Source organism: Dipodomys ordii, unplaced genomic scaffold, assembly GCF_000151885.1.
Source record: "Dipodomys ordii isolate 6190 unplaced genomic scaffold, Dord_2.0 Scaffold26, whole genome shotgun sequence".
Classification (NCBI taxonomy): Eukaryota; Metazoa; Chordata; class Mammalia; order Rodentia; family Heteromyidae; genus Dipodomys; species Dipodomys ordii.
Genome location: NW_012267242.1, coordinates 4833132 through 4847609, shown reverse-complemented (window position 1 = coordinate 4847609; position 14478 = coordinate 4833132). Strand labels below are relative to the sequence as shown.

At 37.8% G+C, this 14478-nt stretch overlaps 1 protein-coding gene across 1 annotated transcript in view; it reads left to right on the top strand.

The window, feature by feature from the left end:
• Ush2a (Usher syndrome 2A (autosomal recessive, mild)) overlaps positions 1–14478 on the top strand; it is a 640567-nt gene that overhangs the window by 133595 nt on the left and 492494 nt on the right. Inside the window, exon 14 of the mRNA XM_013015154.1 lies at positions 12581–12744. Within this exon, the coding sequence (XP_012870608.1) occupies positions 12581–12744 (164 nt within the window). The remainder of the gene's footprint in view (positions 1–12580; positions 12745–14478) is intronic.

Sequence of the window (14478 nt, the reverse complement as noted above, 5' to 3'; positions counted from 1 at the left end):
GGGTAATATCAAGAAAGAAAAATTCGGTCAAATAAAAGACTCCATCCTGTCCTTGACAGGGAGTCTAGGAGGCAAAGCCAACGTGTGAAAAATCTGTGTAGATTTAATAACAATAAAAAAGCAACAACCAAAATGATTCAGAGGAAGTGCACTTTGGAGTAAAAAGATTCACAAGTTTTGTATAAAGTTGGATAATCTTTACATACAAAATGGCTCATATGTATATTTTTAAACACTTTATTGATATATGTAAAATAGCTATTCATTACAACAGCCTCAAAGGCAAGCCTAAAGAATCTATACCTCAATCATTACCCTCTCTTGTCTCATATTATACGGATCCATCAGAGACAGTACTTTCTTAGAATTATCTAATTAGCTATCATTGAAATGATAGCTAGGACTTTATACTTGACTAGCACCCAACTTCCTTCCTTTAGAAAAGACACTAGATCCTGTTTTGGTTTCCTGGTCAGCCCTAGTCTTCATTTCATTGCCTTCTATTCCTAGTCTGGGGCAAAACTACTTTGATTTTGGGTGAATCTATTTTCATTCTGACACCTTGGAATAACCGGGGCCATTTTCAAGATGTCTTCTTTTTTGCAGTCTCCTGAGTGTGCTCCGGGGATAATGATCGCCTGTGCAGACTGGAAGCACAGCTTTATGATATGTTTTCCTCACTGTCTCGCCTCTTTGGGATCATTGCCAATCACTTCAGTTTCAATTTCCTGCTCTTGTATATTCTCTAGGACTCTGTTTCATTAATAGAGAACTAAATCTGTAACTCTAAATTATGTTCTATTTCCAATCTGTGTACATTTTCCTTGTGTGTGTGTGTGTGTGTGTGAGTGTGTGTGTGTGCGCGCGCGCCAGTACTGAGGCCTGAGTTTTTCGCTCAAGGCTAGCACTCTATCATTTGAGCCATACTGCTACTTTCAGCATTTTGTTGGTTAATTGCAGCTAAAGTCTCTTGGATTTGTCTACTCTGGCTGATCCTCAGATCTCAGCCTCCTGAATAGCTAGGATTATAGGTATGAGCTACTAGAATCTTAATCTTTTGTACCTAATCTTAGAAGAAATCATTATGTGCTTTTAATTTTTTAAAAAAAATTTTTTTGCTTAAACCAGCACATGGGCTGTTCCTGGTATGATCCTCTAGTATTTTTTCCTCTTGTTTCTTTTTTTTCTCTCTTTCTCTTCCCTTCCCTCCTCTGAACCTTGTTCCATCAACTCCTCCTTTGTTTTAACATAAATCTTGTTTATCAGCTGTCAACTATCCTACTCTTCGTTATGGCCCTGAAATCTCTTGGCCCGGCTCTTCCTTCTTATAAGCCCTGAAAGCTATTGTCTGATCTCCCACTCTTTTACTGTTTTCCTTGCTTCCCAATGTTCTTTTTTTCTCATCTGTTCCTCAGCCATCACACTTTTAACATGGATAAGCTGAACCTGCAAAATGTACATAGCCAAGAACCAAGAACCAGATGCCTTTTTCCCCCTTTACTATTTGGAGGTGATGGGATAGAACCTAGGGTTTTATGTATGTTAGGCAAAAATTCTACCTTGTTCTACCTTGCTACTTCACCCAGTAGGTGACTTAAAATTCTCATCCAAGTCAAGGAAGGCATATAAAAGGATATCATAGGTAAACAAAGGTTTAGTAAAAGAGAATTAAGCCCACAATATTTTACCAGTGGGGATGAGGGCACATCAATACTGCTTCCAAAGTGGGTTTTCTTAGGTCTTCCGTAGACCCTGAAGGAGAGGTTACATCTCCTATAGTAGAGAGTCCTAAGAACAGACCTATCAAATGTAAATGTAGACAGACAGATGAGTCAGGTTTGCATAGGCAAGTAGAAAGCCTCTCACTGGGCACCAGTAGCTCAGGCCTGTAATCCTAGGTATTCAGGAGGTTGATATCTAAGGATCATGTTCAAAATCAGCCTAGTCAGGAAAGTCTGTGAAACTCTTACCTCCAATTAAATCACAGAAAAATCCAGAAGTGGTGTTATGGCTCAGGTAGTACAGTATTAGCCTGCAGCAAAAGGAGCTCAGGGACAGTACCCAGGCTCAGAGTTCAAGTCTCAGGACAAGAAAGAAGAAAGAAAGAGAAAGAAAGAAAGAAAGAAAGAAAGAAAGAAAGAAAGAAAGAAAGAAAGAAAGAAAGAAAGAAAGAAAGAAAGAAAGAAAGAAAGAAAAGAAAGAAGGAAAAGAAAGAAGGAAAGAAAGGAAGGAAAGAAGGAAGGAAGGAAGGAAGGAAGGAAGGAAGGAAGGAAGGAAGGAAGGAAGGAAGGAGAGAAAAGGGGCACTCTCTGAAATATACTCTCAGAGTTTATTAGGACAAAGATCCGAAGAAGATCCCGTGGTCTAGAGGGAGCAAGAACTACTCTTAGTGTATATACCCAAGCACTCCCTCACCTTTACCAGACTAAGGAGGCCTGAGGAAAGGAGAAAGTGAGATTCTGGTGAGCTATGGAGAACTTTTTGGTGTGAAAGAGATCAAGGAAGCTACCGTGGGCACTAGCTGTCTCTGAGATTTAAAGTTGCTTATTTGTACTATTCCATCCTTAATATAGTCAACATAAAATGAATTCTTTTTGACATCACTTTTGTTTTTAATCTCCTCCAAAAGGAAAAAGGAAGTTTCATGCCCTGCCCTTCTATCTCGATGAAAGGGTTGTACACCTTCAAATGCCCATTGAAGTTCAAATCACTCTTGTTGAGTGGACTCAGCACCCTCTCTCATTCAGTAGGATTGACGCTGATATTGAATAGAACAGAACCCAGAGGCTGCCATGGGAAAGAGCAATAGAAGACATGTGCCACCACATAAAACAATGCTTCTTTGAAAAGAATAGAAAGAATAAAGCCTCTCATGACCATTTGGGGGCCCAAAGAACTCAGCTAGATTTGTCTCTTACTAAATCATTCAAGGGGAAAGTTTATGATTTGAGTTGACCCTTCTCTCTCACTGATAAATTCTGCTGTCTCTTTTCACATTAATGTGGATTGTTGTTAGAGGGAAGGTCCTCCCGTACAAGCAAGGACAGAGTAAAAACCTTTGAACATGTGACAGTGGGAATTGTTTGAGTTATGTATATTTATCCCCCAAAAGAGATAAAAATAGATTTTTTTCTTTTATTATGGTTTCTAGTCCCTTTTTTGAAAGATAGCATTTTTGAATGCCTTTGTTAACTTCTGGAGCTGTGTACACACACACACACACACACACACACACACACACTAACATTAGTTATCTTGAAAATGTGTACAAAGATGGCTAAAATATATGGGCTTTCCATCTAGCATAAGAAATGTCTGTTTCTTGAAGGAAAAAAATTCACTAACAAACTAAACGTATCATAACATGCAGTACAAGAAAACAATTGTCGTGATGTAAAATTTATTTTTACAAAATTTATTTTTTAAAATACCCTTTAAATTCTATGTGCTGCAGCAATGCTTGCAAAGTTATAGATTCCAAAGTGTATTATTGATTATATTTTATTGTTCAAGGCAAGGTAAAAAGTACCATTTGGGGTGTTGAGGGATTAGTGTCTTGGTATATAATCTGGGCTGTCTTTGAACTCTCAATCCTAAGAATTTTATTGCTGAGCTAAGAAAAGGTAAAAGTGTCATTTTTTGTTTTTGAGATAGTGTCTTATCATGTAGCCAGACTGGATTTGAACTCCTAGTCCTCTTATTTCACCTTCTCAAGGGCTGGGATCATAGGGATGTACCACCACTCTAGGCTATCATATTTCTTAATTGCTTTGGATGATTCATGTAGTTTCTCATTTGCCTTTCTCATTGGCATTTCTGCATTCAGGACTACTTATTCATTCCTTGAAGTTCATTGATACCCTTTTAGCCCTTTTCCTTCTTTGCTTCCTCTTTCTTGTGTGTAGCATCGTTTTATTCCCCCTTGGTTTGTTTTCCACACTTTCTTAACATTCCCAAGGGAAAAATAAGTAAAAGTCACCTGACTCTAAACTCTTAGAAACAATAATAAAAACATACTCAACATGAAACAGTAACTTCCTGTGACCAATCTGAGAAAGTTTTCTCCTGTATCCCTTCAAGTGGTTTATTCTTTAAAAGTCACTGATAGGGTTAAAAAAAAAAGGAAGCATGTATTTGAAAAAGCTGATCTGAGTGCAAACATGACTCCTTTTGCTTCTGACACATAAAGCAAACATGATTTAATCAGTATTGAAAACAATGAAGCAAAAAACTTCTGCCCACTGAGAAATCGATAAGGCAAAAAAAAATATATTGTATTTGTCTAACTTAAAAACAATGAGACAAAAATAGGCCACATTCAATTTGTCTCAGACCTATATTTGACACAGTATACTTCCGGGAGTTGTCCTCAAGTTGACCTGTAACTGACTCCTCTTTCCCACAGCTACCAAAAATCTTCTAGTTCTTATATGGTCTTCACATTTTTTTGATTATGAGTTTCTTTGCTAGTACTGGAATTTGGACAAAGCTATTTTACTGACTGGGCTTTCTTGCTGGGCCAGCTACCACTCTACCACTTGAGCCAAGCTTCCAGCCTAGCTTTTTGCTGATTATTTTGGAAATGGACTCTCACAAACTTTACTGCCCCAGCTGGCTTCACAATGTAATCCTCCAGATCTTAGCCTCCACAGAAAATTAAGACTGTACCAAGCCACCAACACTAGTCACTCTGCTCTGTTTACATAATGTCTATATGCTACAATACCAATTTCTTTTGTTTTGATTTTTGGCTAAAAATAAACCCTTTCTATATTCATTAGTTAGCGTTGTTTCCCATTACTTACCATTTAAAAGTATTTGCTGCCAGTTCTGGGATTTGCATTTAGGGCCTTGGGCTTGGCAAGCAGGTGCTCCACCTCTTGAACCATACCCTGAGGTCTTTAAAGTTTCAATTATTTTTCACATAAGTCTCCTATTCTTTTTTGAAACCAGGGCTAGCCTGAGATTGCAATCCTCCTACCAATGTGTCCCATAAAACAGGTATGACAGGTAAACATTATTCCACCTGAATTATTAGTTGAAGATGCTCTCACTAATTTTTGCCTGGAATAGCCTTGAACTGTGATCCTCTAGATCTCTACAACTTGGGTAGCTGTGATTACATGTGTCAGCTATTGCCTGTGGCCTCACTATCTGTCATATTTACTGGCTGCCACTCACAGAATTATAATGTTTTCAGGTGGCAGGGCATGAAGCTCTAGGATGGACAGGGATCTAAAGATTGAGCTTTCTAAAGTGTAAAATAAATTTTATGTCAGGATTGTTCCTTTTGGGGGAGCAGGGGGGTGTTACTGAAGAAAGTCTCCATTTGAACATTGAGTTAGAGATTGGGCCTGGCAAGCTTCTCACACGCTTCTTTCCAATTGATCTTGATTGGCCTTTTCTTTGAGAACCAGATGAATGACTTCAAGGGAAAGCAGACAACTTTCCTGTCAGCTGATCTCCTTTTATGGTGTGGCAATGGAAAATGTGAGCAGCGTGCTTCATGGGTTCATGCTTCTCTGCGACTCTTTGTTAGACAGCTGACTGTCACACAGGTGACAGAGATAAATGGGCCTCAAGTGTCTTATCATCTATCATTCCAGCCTGCGCTTGCTTGCTCACAAGTGGGTGGCAAGGTTTCAGGAAAGAGAGCAGAAGTATGCAAAGACACGAGAGGCCTGTGCTTGGGAGGAACACGCTGTAAATTTGCCTTATTCTCTGTGTCACTGCAAGTCATAAGGCCATCCCATATTCAGGAGCAGGAAATGGGCTATATCTTGAGGGAAGGCACCACAATTAGTTGTAAAGAACTTGCATAGTGAGCGAGAGAGATGAACAACTGTGGTCACTTTCGCTCTCGTCTAAGGCAATCCAACTATAGATTCTCATATACAGCTTGTACATGATCCTCCAGAGAATGTCAGGGTAATATAGGACTAGCCTGTACTCACTGTGATGTGATGAGAATGGAAATGTGGGGTGGGGCATTAAGTCATCTTGGTTCCAATTCTACCTCTTGCTGGATCAGTTGTATTAGCTTCCTGTTGCTGATGTCATAAATTTCCACAAATTTAGTGTCTTAAAATAACATGAATTTATTATCTTATAACGCTGGAGGTCAGAGGTCCTAAATTAGTTTTACTAGGATAAAACCAAGGTGTCAGCAGGCCAACTGTGTTTCTTCTAGAGACTGAAGGGGAAAAGAAAACCAACAAACTCTGTTTTGGATTCCCTACCTTCTATAGGCCCCAACATTCTTTAACTCATGGTTCTTCATCTTCAAATTGTTCTCTCTTCTTTGACCTCTGCTTATCCTCCCATGTTTTCTCTTTAACTCTCTCCCCTTACTGTTTTACTTGTCTCAGGACTATAATAGTGGGTATTCTTAGATAATCCAAATTAATATTTCCTTCTCAAATCCTTTACCATATATGCAAAGTTACTTTTGTCAAGTAATGTAACAACATATTCACAAATTCTAGAGAGGAGGGCTTGGCAGAGGGGGGCCATAATTTAGCCTACCATATGAAAATTCAGATAACAATTGCTTGGGGGCAAGGTCAAATCTGGCCTACTACCTATTTTTATAAATAAAGTTTTATTGGAACAGCAGTGTTCATTTTTTTACATATTGTCTGTAGTTGTTTTCTGACAACAGCAGCAAAGTCGAGTAGAACAGAGTTCAAATTGCACACAAAGTCTGAAATATTTCCTATCTAACCCTTTGTAGACAAAAAAAATCACAGACCCCATATAAGTAGATACACTGTCACCTTAGGTTAGTTACCTAATCTCAATAAGCATCACAGAATGATCACTGTGTAGAGGAATTAAGATTTCTCTGCATAAATTACCTTTTCAGAATAACTGGTATTTGGTCATTCCAGGTCTGCTCATTGAATTACAAAAGATTCCTCTATCTCATAAAGTGGCACAGATTTATTTTCAGCCTTTATATCACTGAATCTACAGTATATTCTTTCTACTGAATAAACACTCTCATTCCTGTGACCTCCTTGCCTACTCTTATGGGACTGAGAAGAAAGAGCATGATCTCTTATCTACTTGAAAGCTCCTTAAGAATTTGAATCTGGGCTGGGTACCAGTGGCTCATGCCTGTAACCCTAGCCACTCATAAGGCTGAGATTTGAGGATCATGGGTTAAAGCCAGCCTTGTCAGAAAAGTCCCCGTAAGACTCTTAATCTCCAATTAACCACTTAAAAACTGCAAGTGGAGCTGTGGCTCAAAGTAGTAGAGTGCTTCCCTTGAACCAAAATGCTCAGGGATAGTGTCCAGGGCCTGAGTCAAAGCCCCACCACCAACCAGAAAAAAAGAAAATAAAAGAATTTGAATCTGCTATCATATCTCACAACAATGTCTGTGATTATGTGGAGAGTCAGAAGAGGAGTAGAGATGGGCACCTCACATGAAGAACATTGCTAAGCAAGCTTAACTAAACACTAGGCAACAGAGTGCTAAATCCTTTGAATTCTATTTCAACCACTGCCTGAATTCAAGACACTACTTTGGCCAATTTTGATGATTTCCATATTCATGCTGGGAAAGCTCCATGGAAGAGATTGGTTTGAAAATGTCCCTTTCCAAATAAGACAACACCACCCACATTCATTCTTCTTTTGGTTGTGTGAGCACCGCTGACTTTCAACATCCACCAAGGAGACAGAGTAAGCACTAAACTCTTCTGCTATAGATCTGATTCCACCTCTAAGAGATCAGTGCAGGCAGATGCTATTAGTATAGTGTGATGAAAGGAAAGCTTCTGACATCCATACCATAAAGGATGTACCCCTGCTACAAAAAAAAAAAAACCAGAGCAATGCCAAGCTTTTCCAGAGTTCACAGTGTCCTTCCTGTGAATTAATTTGGATAATCCTCCTAATGGAGCCAACATTGCTTGTCTTAGGGTGTCTGAGCTCTTTCCTTGGGGATGAAGTTAGCCCAGGGGACAGAATTATGCCAGTAGGAAAGAATACAAAAGAGTTAAATTCTCAGTAGACCTACAATCCACATTTGAGTTTATCTCTAGCATCCTAACCTGTCTAATGTTTCCCTGGGAGGCTTAATTCACTATAAATTAATTTAATCTGTAGTATGCATTGGCTTCTTATCATATGATAGCTACTGTATTAGGGATTCAAGGGTGCAAATTGTGTCCATTTTTTAAAATTGGCTGGTGCTGGGGCTTGAACTCAGAATTGACACTTTAACTTAGCTTTATGCTCAAAGCTGGAGCTCTACCACTTGAGCCATGCCTCTAGTTCTAGCTTTTTACTGGTTAATTGGAGGTAAGAGTCTTGAATTTGTCTTCTTGGGCTGGCTTTGGACCTGGATCCTTAGAGGTCAGCCTCTGGAATAGCCAGGATCACAGGGATGAGTCCCCAGCACCCAGAGACTCTCCTTCACTTATTGATAGTCATTGTTTCAGCAATTTGAGATCTCTTCTCTATGTTTTTGGTGTTTTTTTTCTTCAGTCAAATGAGGCCTTCATCCTCCTGTCAGCTGTTTAGAAAACCAGGAATAATTCTATGCCCTTTTTTGTCTCCTCATCTTATAATCACTTGTCAACCATTTCTTAATTCTCTTTCCCCTTTTACTTGTATTGCTCTTTACCATTATCCTAATGTGGCAATATCTGACTCTATCTTTCCAGTTTGATGTTTCACCTCTCCACGTTTTGAATATTCCACCATCCACCATTGCTTGTAATTTCATCTCCACTCCAATTTGTATTTTTTTTCTCTTTATTTTTCTTCCCTCCCTGATTTTCCTGGTGTTTCCATATCCAACTTTTAAAATTCAGTTCAAGAATCCCTTACAAGATTCCTTTATTTTTTAATAAATATGCTTTATTGTAAAGATACTGTACAGAGGGGTTACAGATACACGAGTAAGGCAATTAGTACATTTTCTATCAAGCATTGTTACCCCCTCCCTTTGTTTTTCCCCTACCATCCCTTCCCTCCCAACCTCCCCAATTCCTCCCTCCGCTCCCCCCGCACCGAAGTTGTAAAGTTCATTTTCAACATAGTTTCTTTTACTAGAAAGGTTGAATGTCTGGTCCCTGAAATGCTTGGGACCAGATAGATGTGTTTCAACTTTTGAATTTCTTCAAAAGGTTGAAATATTCGCATATGCATAAGAAGATACTTTGAGTATAAAACTTGAGTCCAAGCATAAAATTTATTTGTCTTATATATAAACACACACACACACACACACACACACACACACACACACAGAGTGATTTTAGTGTACCTTCATTTTGACCATGACCTGTATCTGGGAGGTCAGATGTGGGTTTTCTCCATTTGTGGCATCATGTCACATTTTGCTTTGGGGATTTATTTTTTTATGCTGGGGATGCTTAACTGAAATCCTGTTCCTATCTCCCCCTGGCCACAGACTAGGTAGATCCCTACTTTCTGGGACCCCCAAACTCTACATTCATCTTTATTAAAGAACTATGCTTTTCTCCCCCTTTTCTCATACTTGATTGTGAGCACCTGGAAGAGGGCTTTCCATCATCTTCATGTGTTCTGACTCTGGAAGGCAACTGGATCTTAGAAATGGTTACGTATGTCAACACTTTCTTCCTCCTCCTTTTTTACCTTCTCTTCCCAACATCTCCTCTTCCCTTCTCTTAATTTTCTTCCTTTTCTGTGGTACTGAGTGTTAAACTCAAGACCTCGGTTTGCTAGTTAAGTGCTTTATCTCCTATATCACTTCTCTAGTTCTTTCATTTTTATTTTGTTATTTAGAAAAAGTGGCAACTGTCCAGTATGGCCTCGGACTGTGTTCCCCCTACTTCTTCCTCCTGAACAGCGGGATCACAGACATGTGTTACCATAACTATCCCTCTTCAGTCACAATTTCAGTTGAGTTGATGTAACGATGAGTTGAGGCATCAGACAGAAAAGGAGTGTACAAAGAGAAATGCCAACACACACATCTATATCTTGGTCTTTTTTCTGAATATCTTATTTCTGCCTTCTGGTTAAGTTCTTGACAGTAAATATGTATTATCGATTTATATACCTTCCATTTACAGTTATGTTCCTATAATAATTATTATTACAATTATGATAACTCTTTCTTAACTCCTTTTATAAATGAGGGAAAAGGAAATATATGAAACGGTTGATTAAGAAGTGAAATCAACTTCTTTCCTGTTCCATTTGGTAAATACTGATCTACTGAAGGGGCCAGAGAGAGAGCTCACTGTGGATTGTTGGAGGGCCTGAAGCTGCATTTTACTCCTGTTTTGTTTATCATAATGAACTGGTCAATAAACATCACAAATTGTTTATCTATATAAACCTTGACAGATTACTCTTTATGAAATCCATTTAGCAAGTGAGGTTTTTCCCATAAGGATGAAAAATGAAGATTTTAAACAGATTGTGGGAGAAGCTCTGGGTGTACCGAGAGAGTCAGTGTAATAAAAGTTGCTTTATATTAATATTACAAAAACCATTTATCCTGGCAAAATCAATATCACAATTCATCTTAGTTTGGTGTTTCTTTTTCTCAGCTTAAGATGTCTTTTCTTTATTATGTATAATTTTGTTTTAATAAACGTGAAATATATTTCATTTAGGAGGTCCTCTTGAGGAGGGATAACATAAAATGATAGCAAACTTGTAGCTTATTTGCTAAAGAGTCTTAGAAATGTTGAAAATTATATTTGAGTGGCTGAGAAATTTATAGCAATCATTTTACTTAAGCCTTAATTACAAAATCATCCCCTGTGTGCTTTGGGCTAGACACAAAATATAATATTCAGAGAAGTCTCCTCTGATGAACTTCGTTTAGGGAAAAATTCCCTCTTACTGGTATTAAGCAATTATCACAAGTCAGATATGTTCAATATAACAATGGCCGGGCAAACAGACTATAACATGAGGTAGAGACACATTTAATTACTCAAAATATTGCATGCTTTCCTTAGTGGTGATTTATTTATTCCATTTGGATTTGGGACTTCATATCCCAGGGATATTGACATAGCTGACTTGAAGTTATGACTATAGCAGTTGACTGGAAGAAAATAGGATTGTATCGAGGAAAAGAATTATAGTACACTCTGGAAACTATTGCTCTAAATGTACTGCATGTAAAGTAAGTGTGATTGTCTCATGAGTGAACGGTAATAAAAGCAAAACACTCAAGAGACACTTATTCAAGAGTGGTGTCAGTGAAATATAAATATATATAAACATATATTGAGAAGAGCTGGCCTCTTATTATTTATACTCACCAATGCAATATTAATAGTCTACAAACAATGCACTAAGTAATAGCACATAATGACATTAATAGCAAGTCCAACATTTCAATGTTTCTATAATTCCTTTTTAATTCTAACACATAACTTTCTTCAGCTCTAATACTTAGCCTAAACAGAACATTCATTTGAAACAGAATTCTACTGCAATGTGTGTAGATAGATGGTATAGTATACTATAGTTGTTCATACAGGAGGGAGAAATTTCCTCTTATCATAAAAAGGGCAAACAACAAGTTTAGTGGGTTTCAGGAAAACCCTGTACTTTATTCCCAAAGAGATACCAGTCCATAAAACAAATTTGCAGCTTATTGAGCAGCCTTAGCTTTTATCAGTCTTATAAGGGTGCTGAATGATTACCCAAGAGATCACACCATAAAAATTGCAGTGAAGTGAGGTGACTCTGTCCACCAGCATCTCTATTAGATCATGCAGGTGAGTTCACTTAGTGTTGTTTTCAATATACCTCATGAAGAGTCTCCACTGAAATGACTCCTTGGACTGTTTTTGCATCTCTTATAATTCATCGTGCTCAAATTGCTTATCATAATCAATGCCACAGTCATAGGCTAAGTGTTTGAATAATTCACTGCTAGGGAGCAAGTTTAAGTTCCTGTCAAGGCTAAATGGCAGTACTATTGTTTTTACAGTTGACTGTGGGTCCAAGAACTTTTAATTTGCAATGAAGATCTCCTATTATCTTTATACCATTCATATCTTTTCATAAATCAGAATAATGCCCTATACTCCAACCATGCTGAGTATGAGTTTAGTGCATAAAATAGAAATAAAGTATAAACCCATATTGTGGCATCAGCAAGCATTTAACCTAACTTCTTTTTTTTCTGTCTTATAAAACTAAATACAGAATTTTAAAGTTTTTTTTGTTTTTTTAAAAGGGGGAGCTATGTCTATTTTCTGTTTTATAACTAGATAGCTGACATCATAGTTCTATTATAAGAAAATAAGATTTTACAGTAATCTTTATTGAATCACTGGTATTCAGACTAAGATCCTGATACACACACACACAACTCAGTGATAACACTAACTTGAGGCTATTAATTAATTTATGAAGAGCAGGATTCGTATGGCTTTTACTAAAGATCTTTTCCATTTTGTCTTATTCTGGGTTTGTATAACTCAGGCATCCGTTCCAAGTGTTGGCAAAAAGAGAGCATCTTAATCCCCGATGTTATTGATAGATGTAGCTTATGCAATGAATTATTGATCAAAATACTATTCTCTTTGATGGTTTGTCTTGCTTTCAGATGTCAGCCTTGTAATTGTCATCTCTCAGGAGCCCTGAATGCAACCTGTCACTTGGTCACAGGCCAGTGTTCCTGTAAACAATTTGTGACCGGCTCCAAGTGTGACACTTGTGTTCCGGATGCAAGCCATTTGGATGTCAAGAATCCATTGGGATGCAGCAAAAGTAAGTAGAGTTGGCCCACTGTTGATGTGTGAAACACAGGACCTGGAAAAGATATCCCCCTGTTTTTCTTCCTTAGTTAGAGTCTACCAGAATGGCTCAGATGAGAAAAAAATATTAATACTAAACTCGGAGATTTTTTTTCCATTGATCAAATAATTGGAAATGATCCAATGTTTGTGTTTATAATGGGATGTTTACAATTATTTCCAAGAGAAAATAAAAAATCACTAGTAGAGACAAAACTGGATGCAAGCGGCTTACATCTGTAATCTACTACTGTAATCTGTAATCAGCTACTTAGAAGGCTGATATCTGAGAATCACAGTTCAAAGCCAGCCTGAGCAGAAAAGTCTGTGGGAGTCTCTGTTCCAATTTGCCAGCAAGTCTAGAAGTAGAGCTGTGGCTCAAGTGGTAGAGCACCTTCTTTGAATGATAAAGCCAACCAAAAGTTCAAAGCCCTGAGTTCAAGCCTTATACTGAAACTTGCACACAAAATAATTTCCTGGGTTTTTCCAGACAAAGGGATTTCCCAGGAGGTAAAGCATTTATCTTTAAAAATTTGTTAGTGGTCTTCCCACAAAGACATTTCCAGGTAATTTTACATGACAAATGGAACATTTTCCTCATTTATTGTGAGTTTTATATTCTTGTAATCCCTGAATTCTGTGAACATTATTACAGTACTGATTTGTTTTTTTTTTGTTTACTATAGTAATTATTACTGCCACTATTTTCACAACATATTGCCATTCATTTTTTTCTACTCTAAGTTGTCTTGCCCAATAAAACACCTCTCACATTTTAGTGCCTTTGACTTCTTCTTAATGTCCAGTGCCTTCTCTATGTTGACTTCAAGTTCATGTTTCCTTACCTTGGCGCTAATCCCTATGAAATGTGTTCTGGGAGCATATGGTGAGGAGATCTGCTTGTCACACGGTGCAAGGCATATTCTGCATAGGTGTCTGTCCTAACATGGTCATGAATCTAAATGCTAGGAAATCTCACGTGTCGTGTTAGACCATGCCAAGCGAACACATCTGGATTCTGCTATCCACAGTCCAAGGAAGAGAAAGATCATAGGATACTGGGATCCACAGAAATAGTTCTTGATTTTGTGGTAGTAGAAAGCAGGGTATAGCTAAATATTGAGAAGACATAGATTTTATGTCTATGTAATTTCTCTGACTATCCAGCATTCCACCGGTCAATCTGGGTGTTATTGTAAGGAAAACTGTAGCCCTTTCTGTCTGTTTCCCTTCGAAAAGGATGATCACAGTTGGCTTTGGATATAAATGTAGCCTAAACATAAAATGGCTTTTTGTTGTCGATTTAATGAATGTTTGTCATTTAATTATCAACAAGATTGATTGATTGATTGATTGATATACAATTCAAATTCCAGGATACACTTTTGGGTCATGAGTTCTAGAGCATCTTATTTAATAGAGTTGTGACATCTTCACACACACCAAGCATCACAGTATTGCTTTCATATTGGTTCAGCCACCAATTTGGGGTGAAAATACTGGTAGCTGCCCCACATTGTTTTGTTCCCCATAGGTGAATAGTCTGGTCCCAGGGAGCCTAACCTGTTTCTTAGTGATATATATATATATATATATATATATATATATATATATATGTGTGTGTGTGTGTGTGTGTGTGTGTGTGTGTGTGTGTGTGTATCACACACACACACACACACACTTTGGCCTTTTCTTCTCTAAGTAAAAC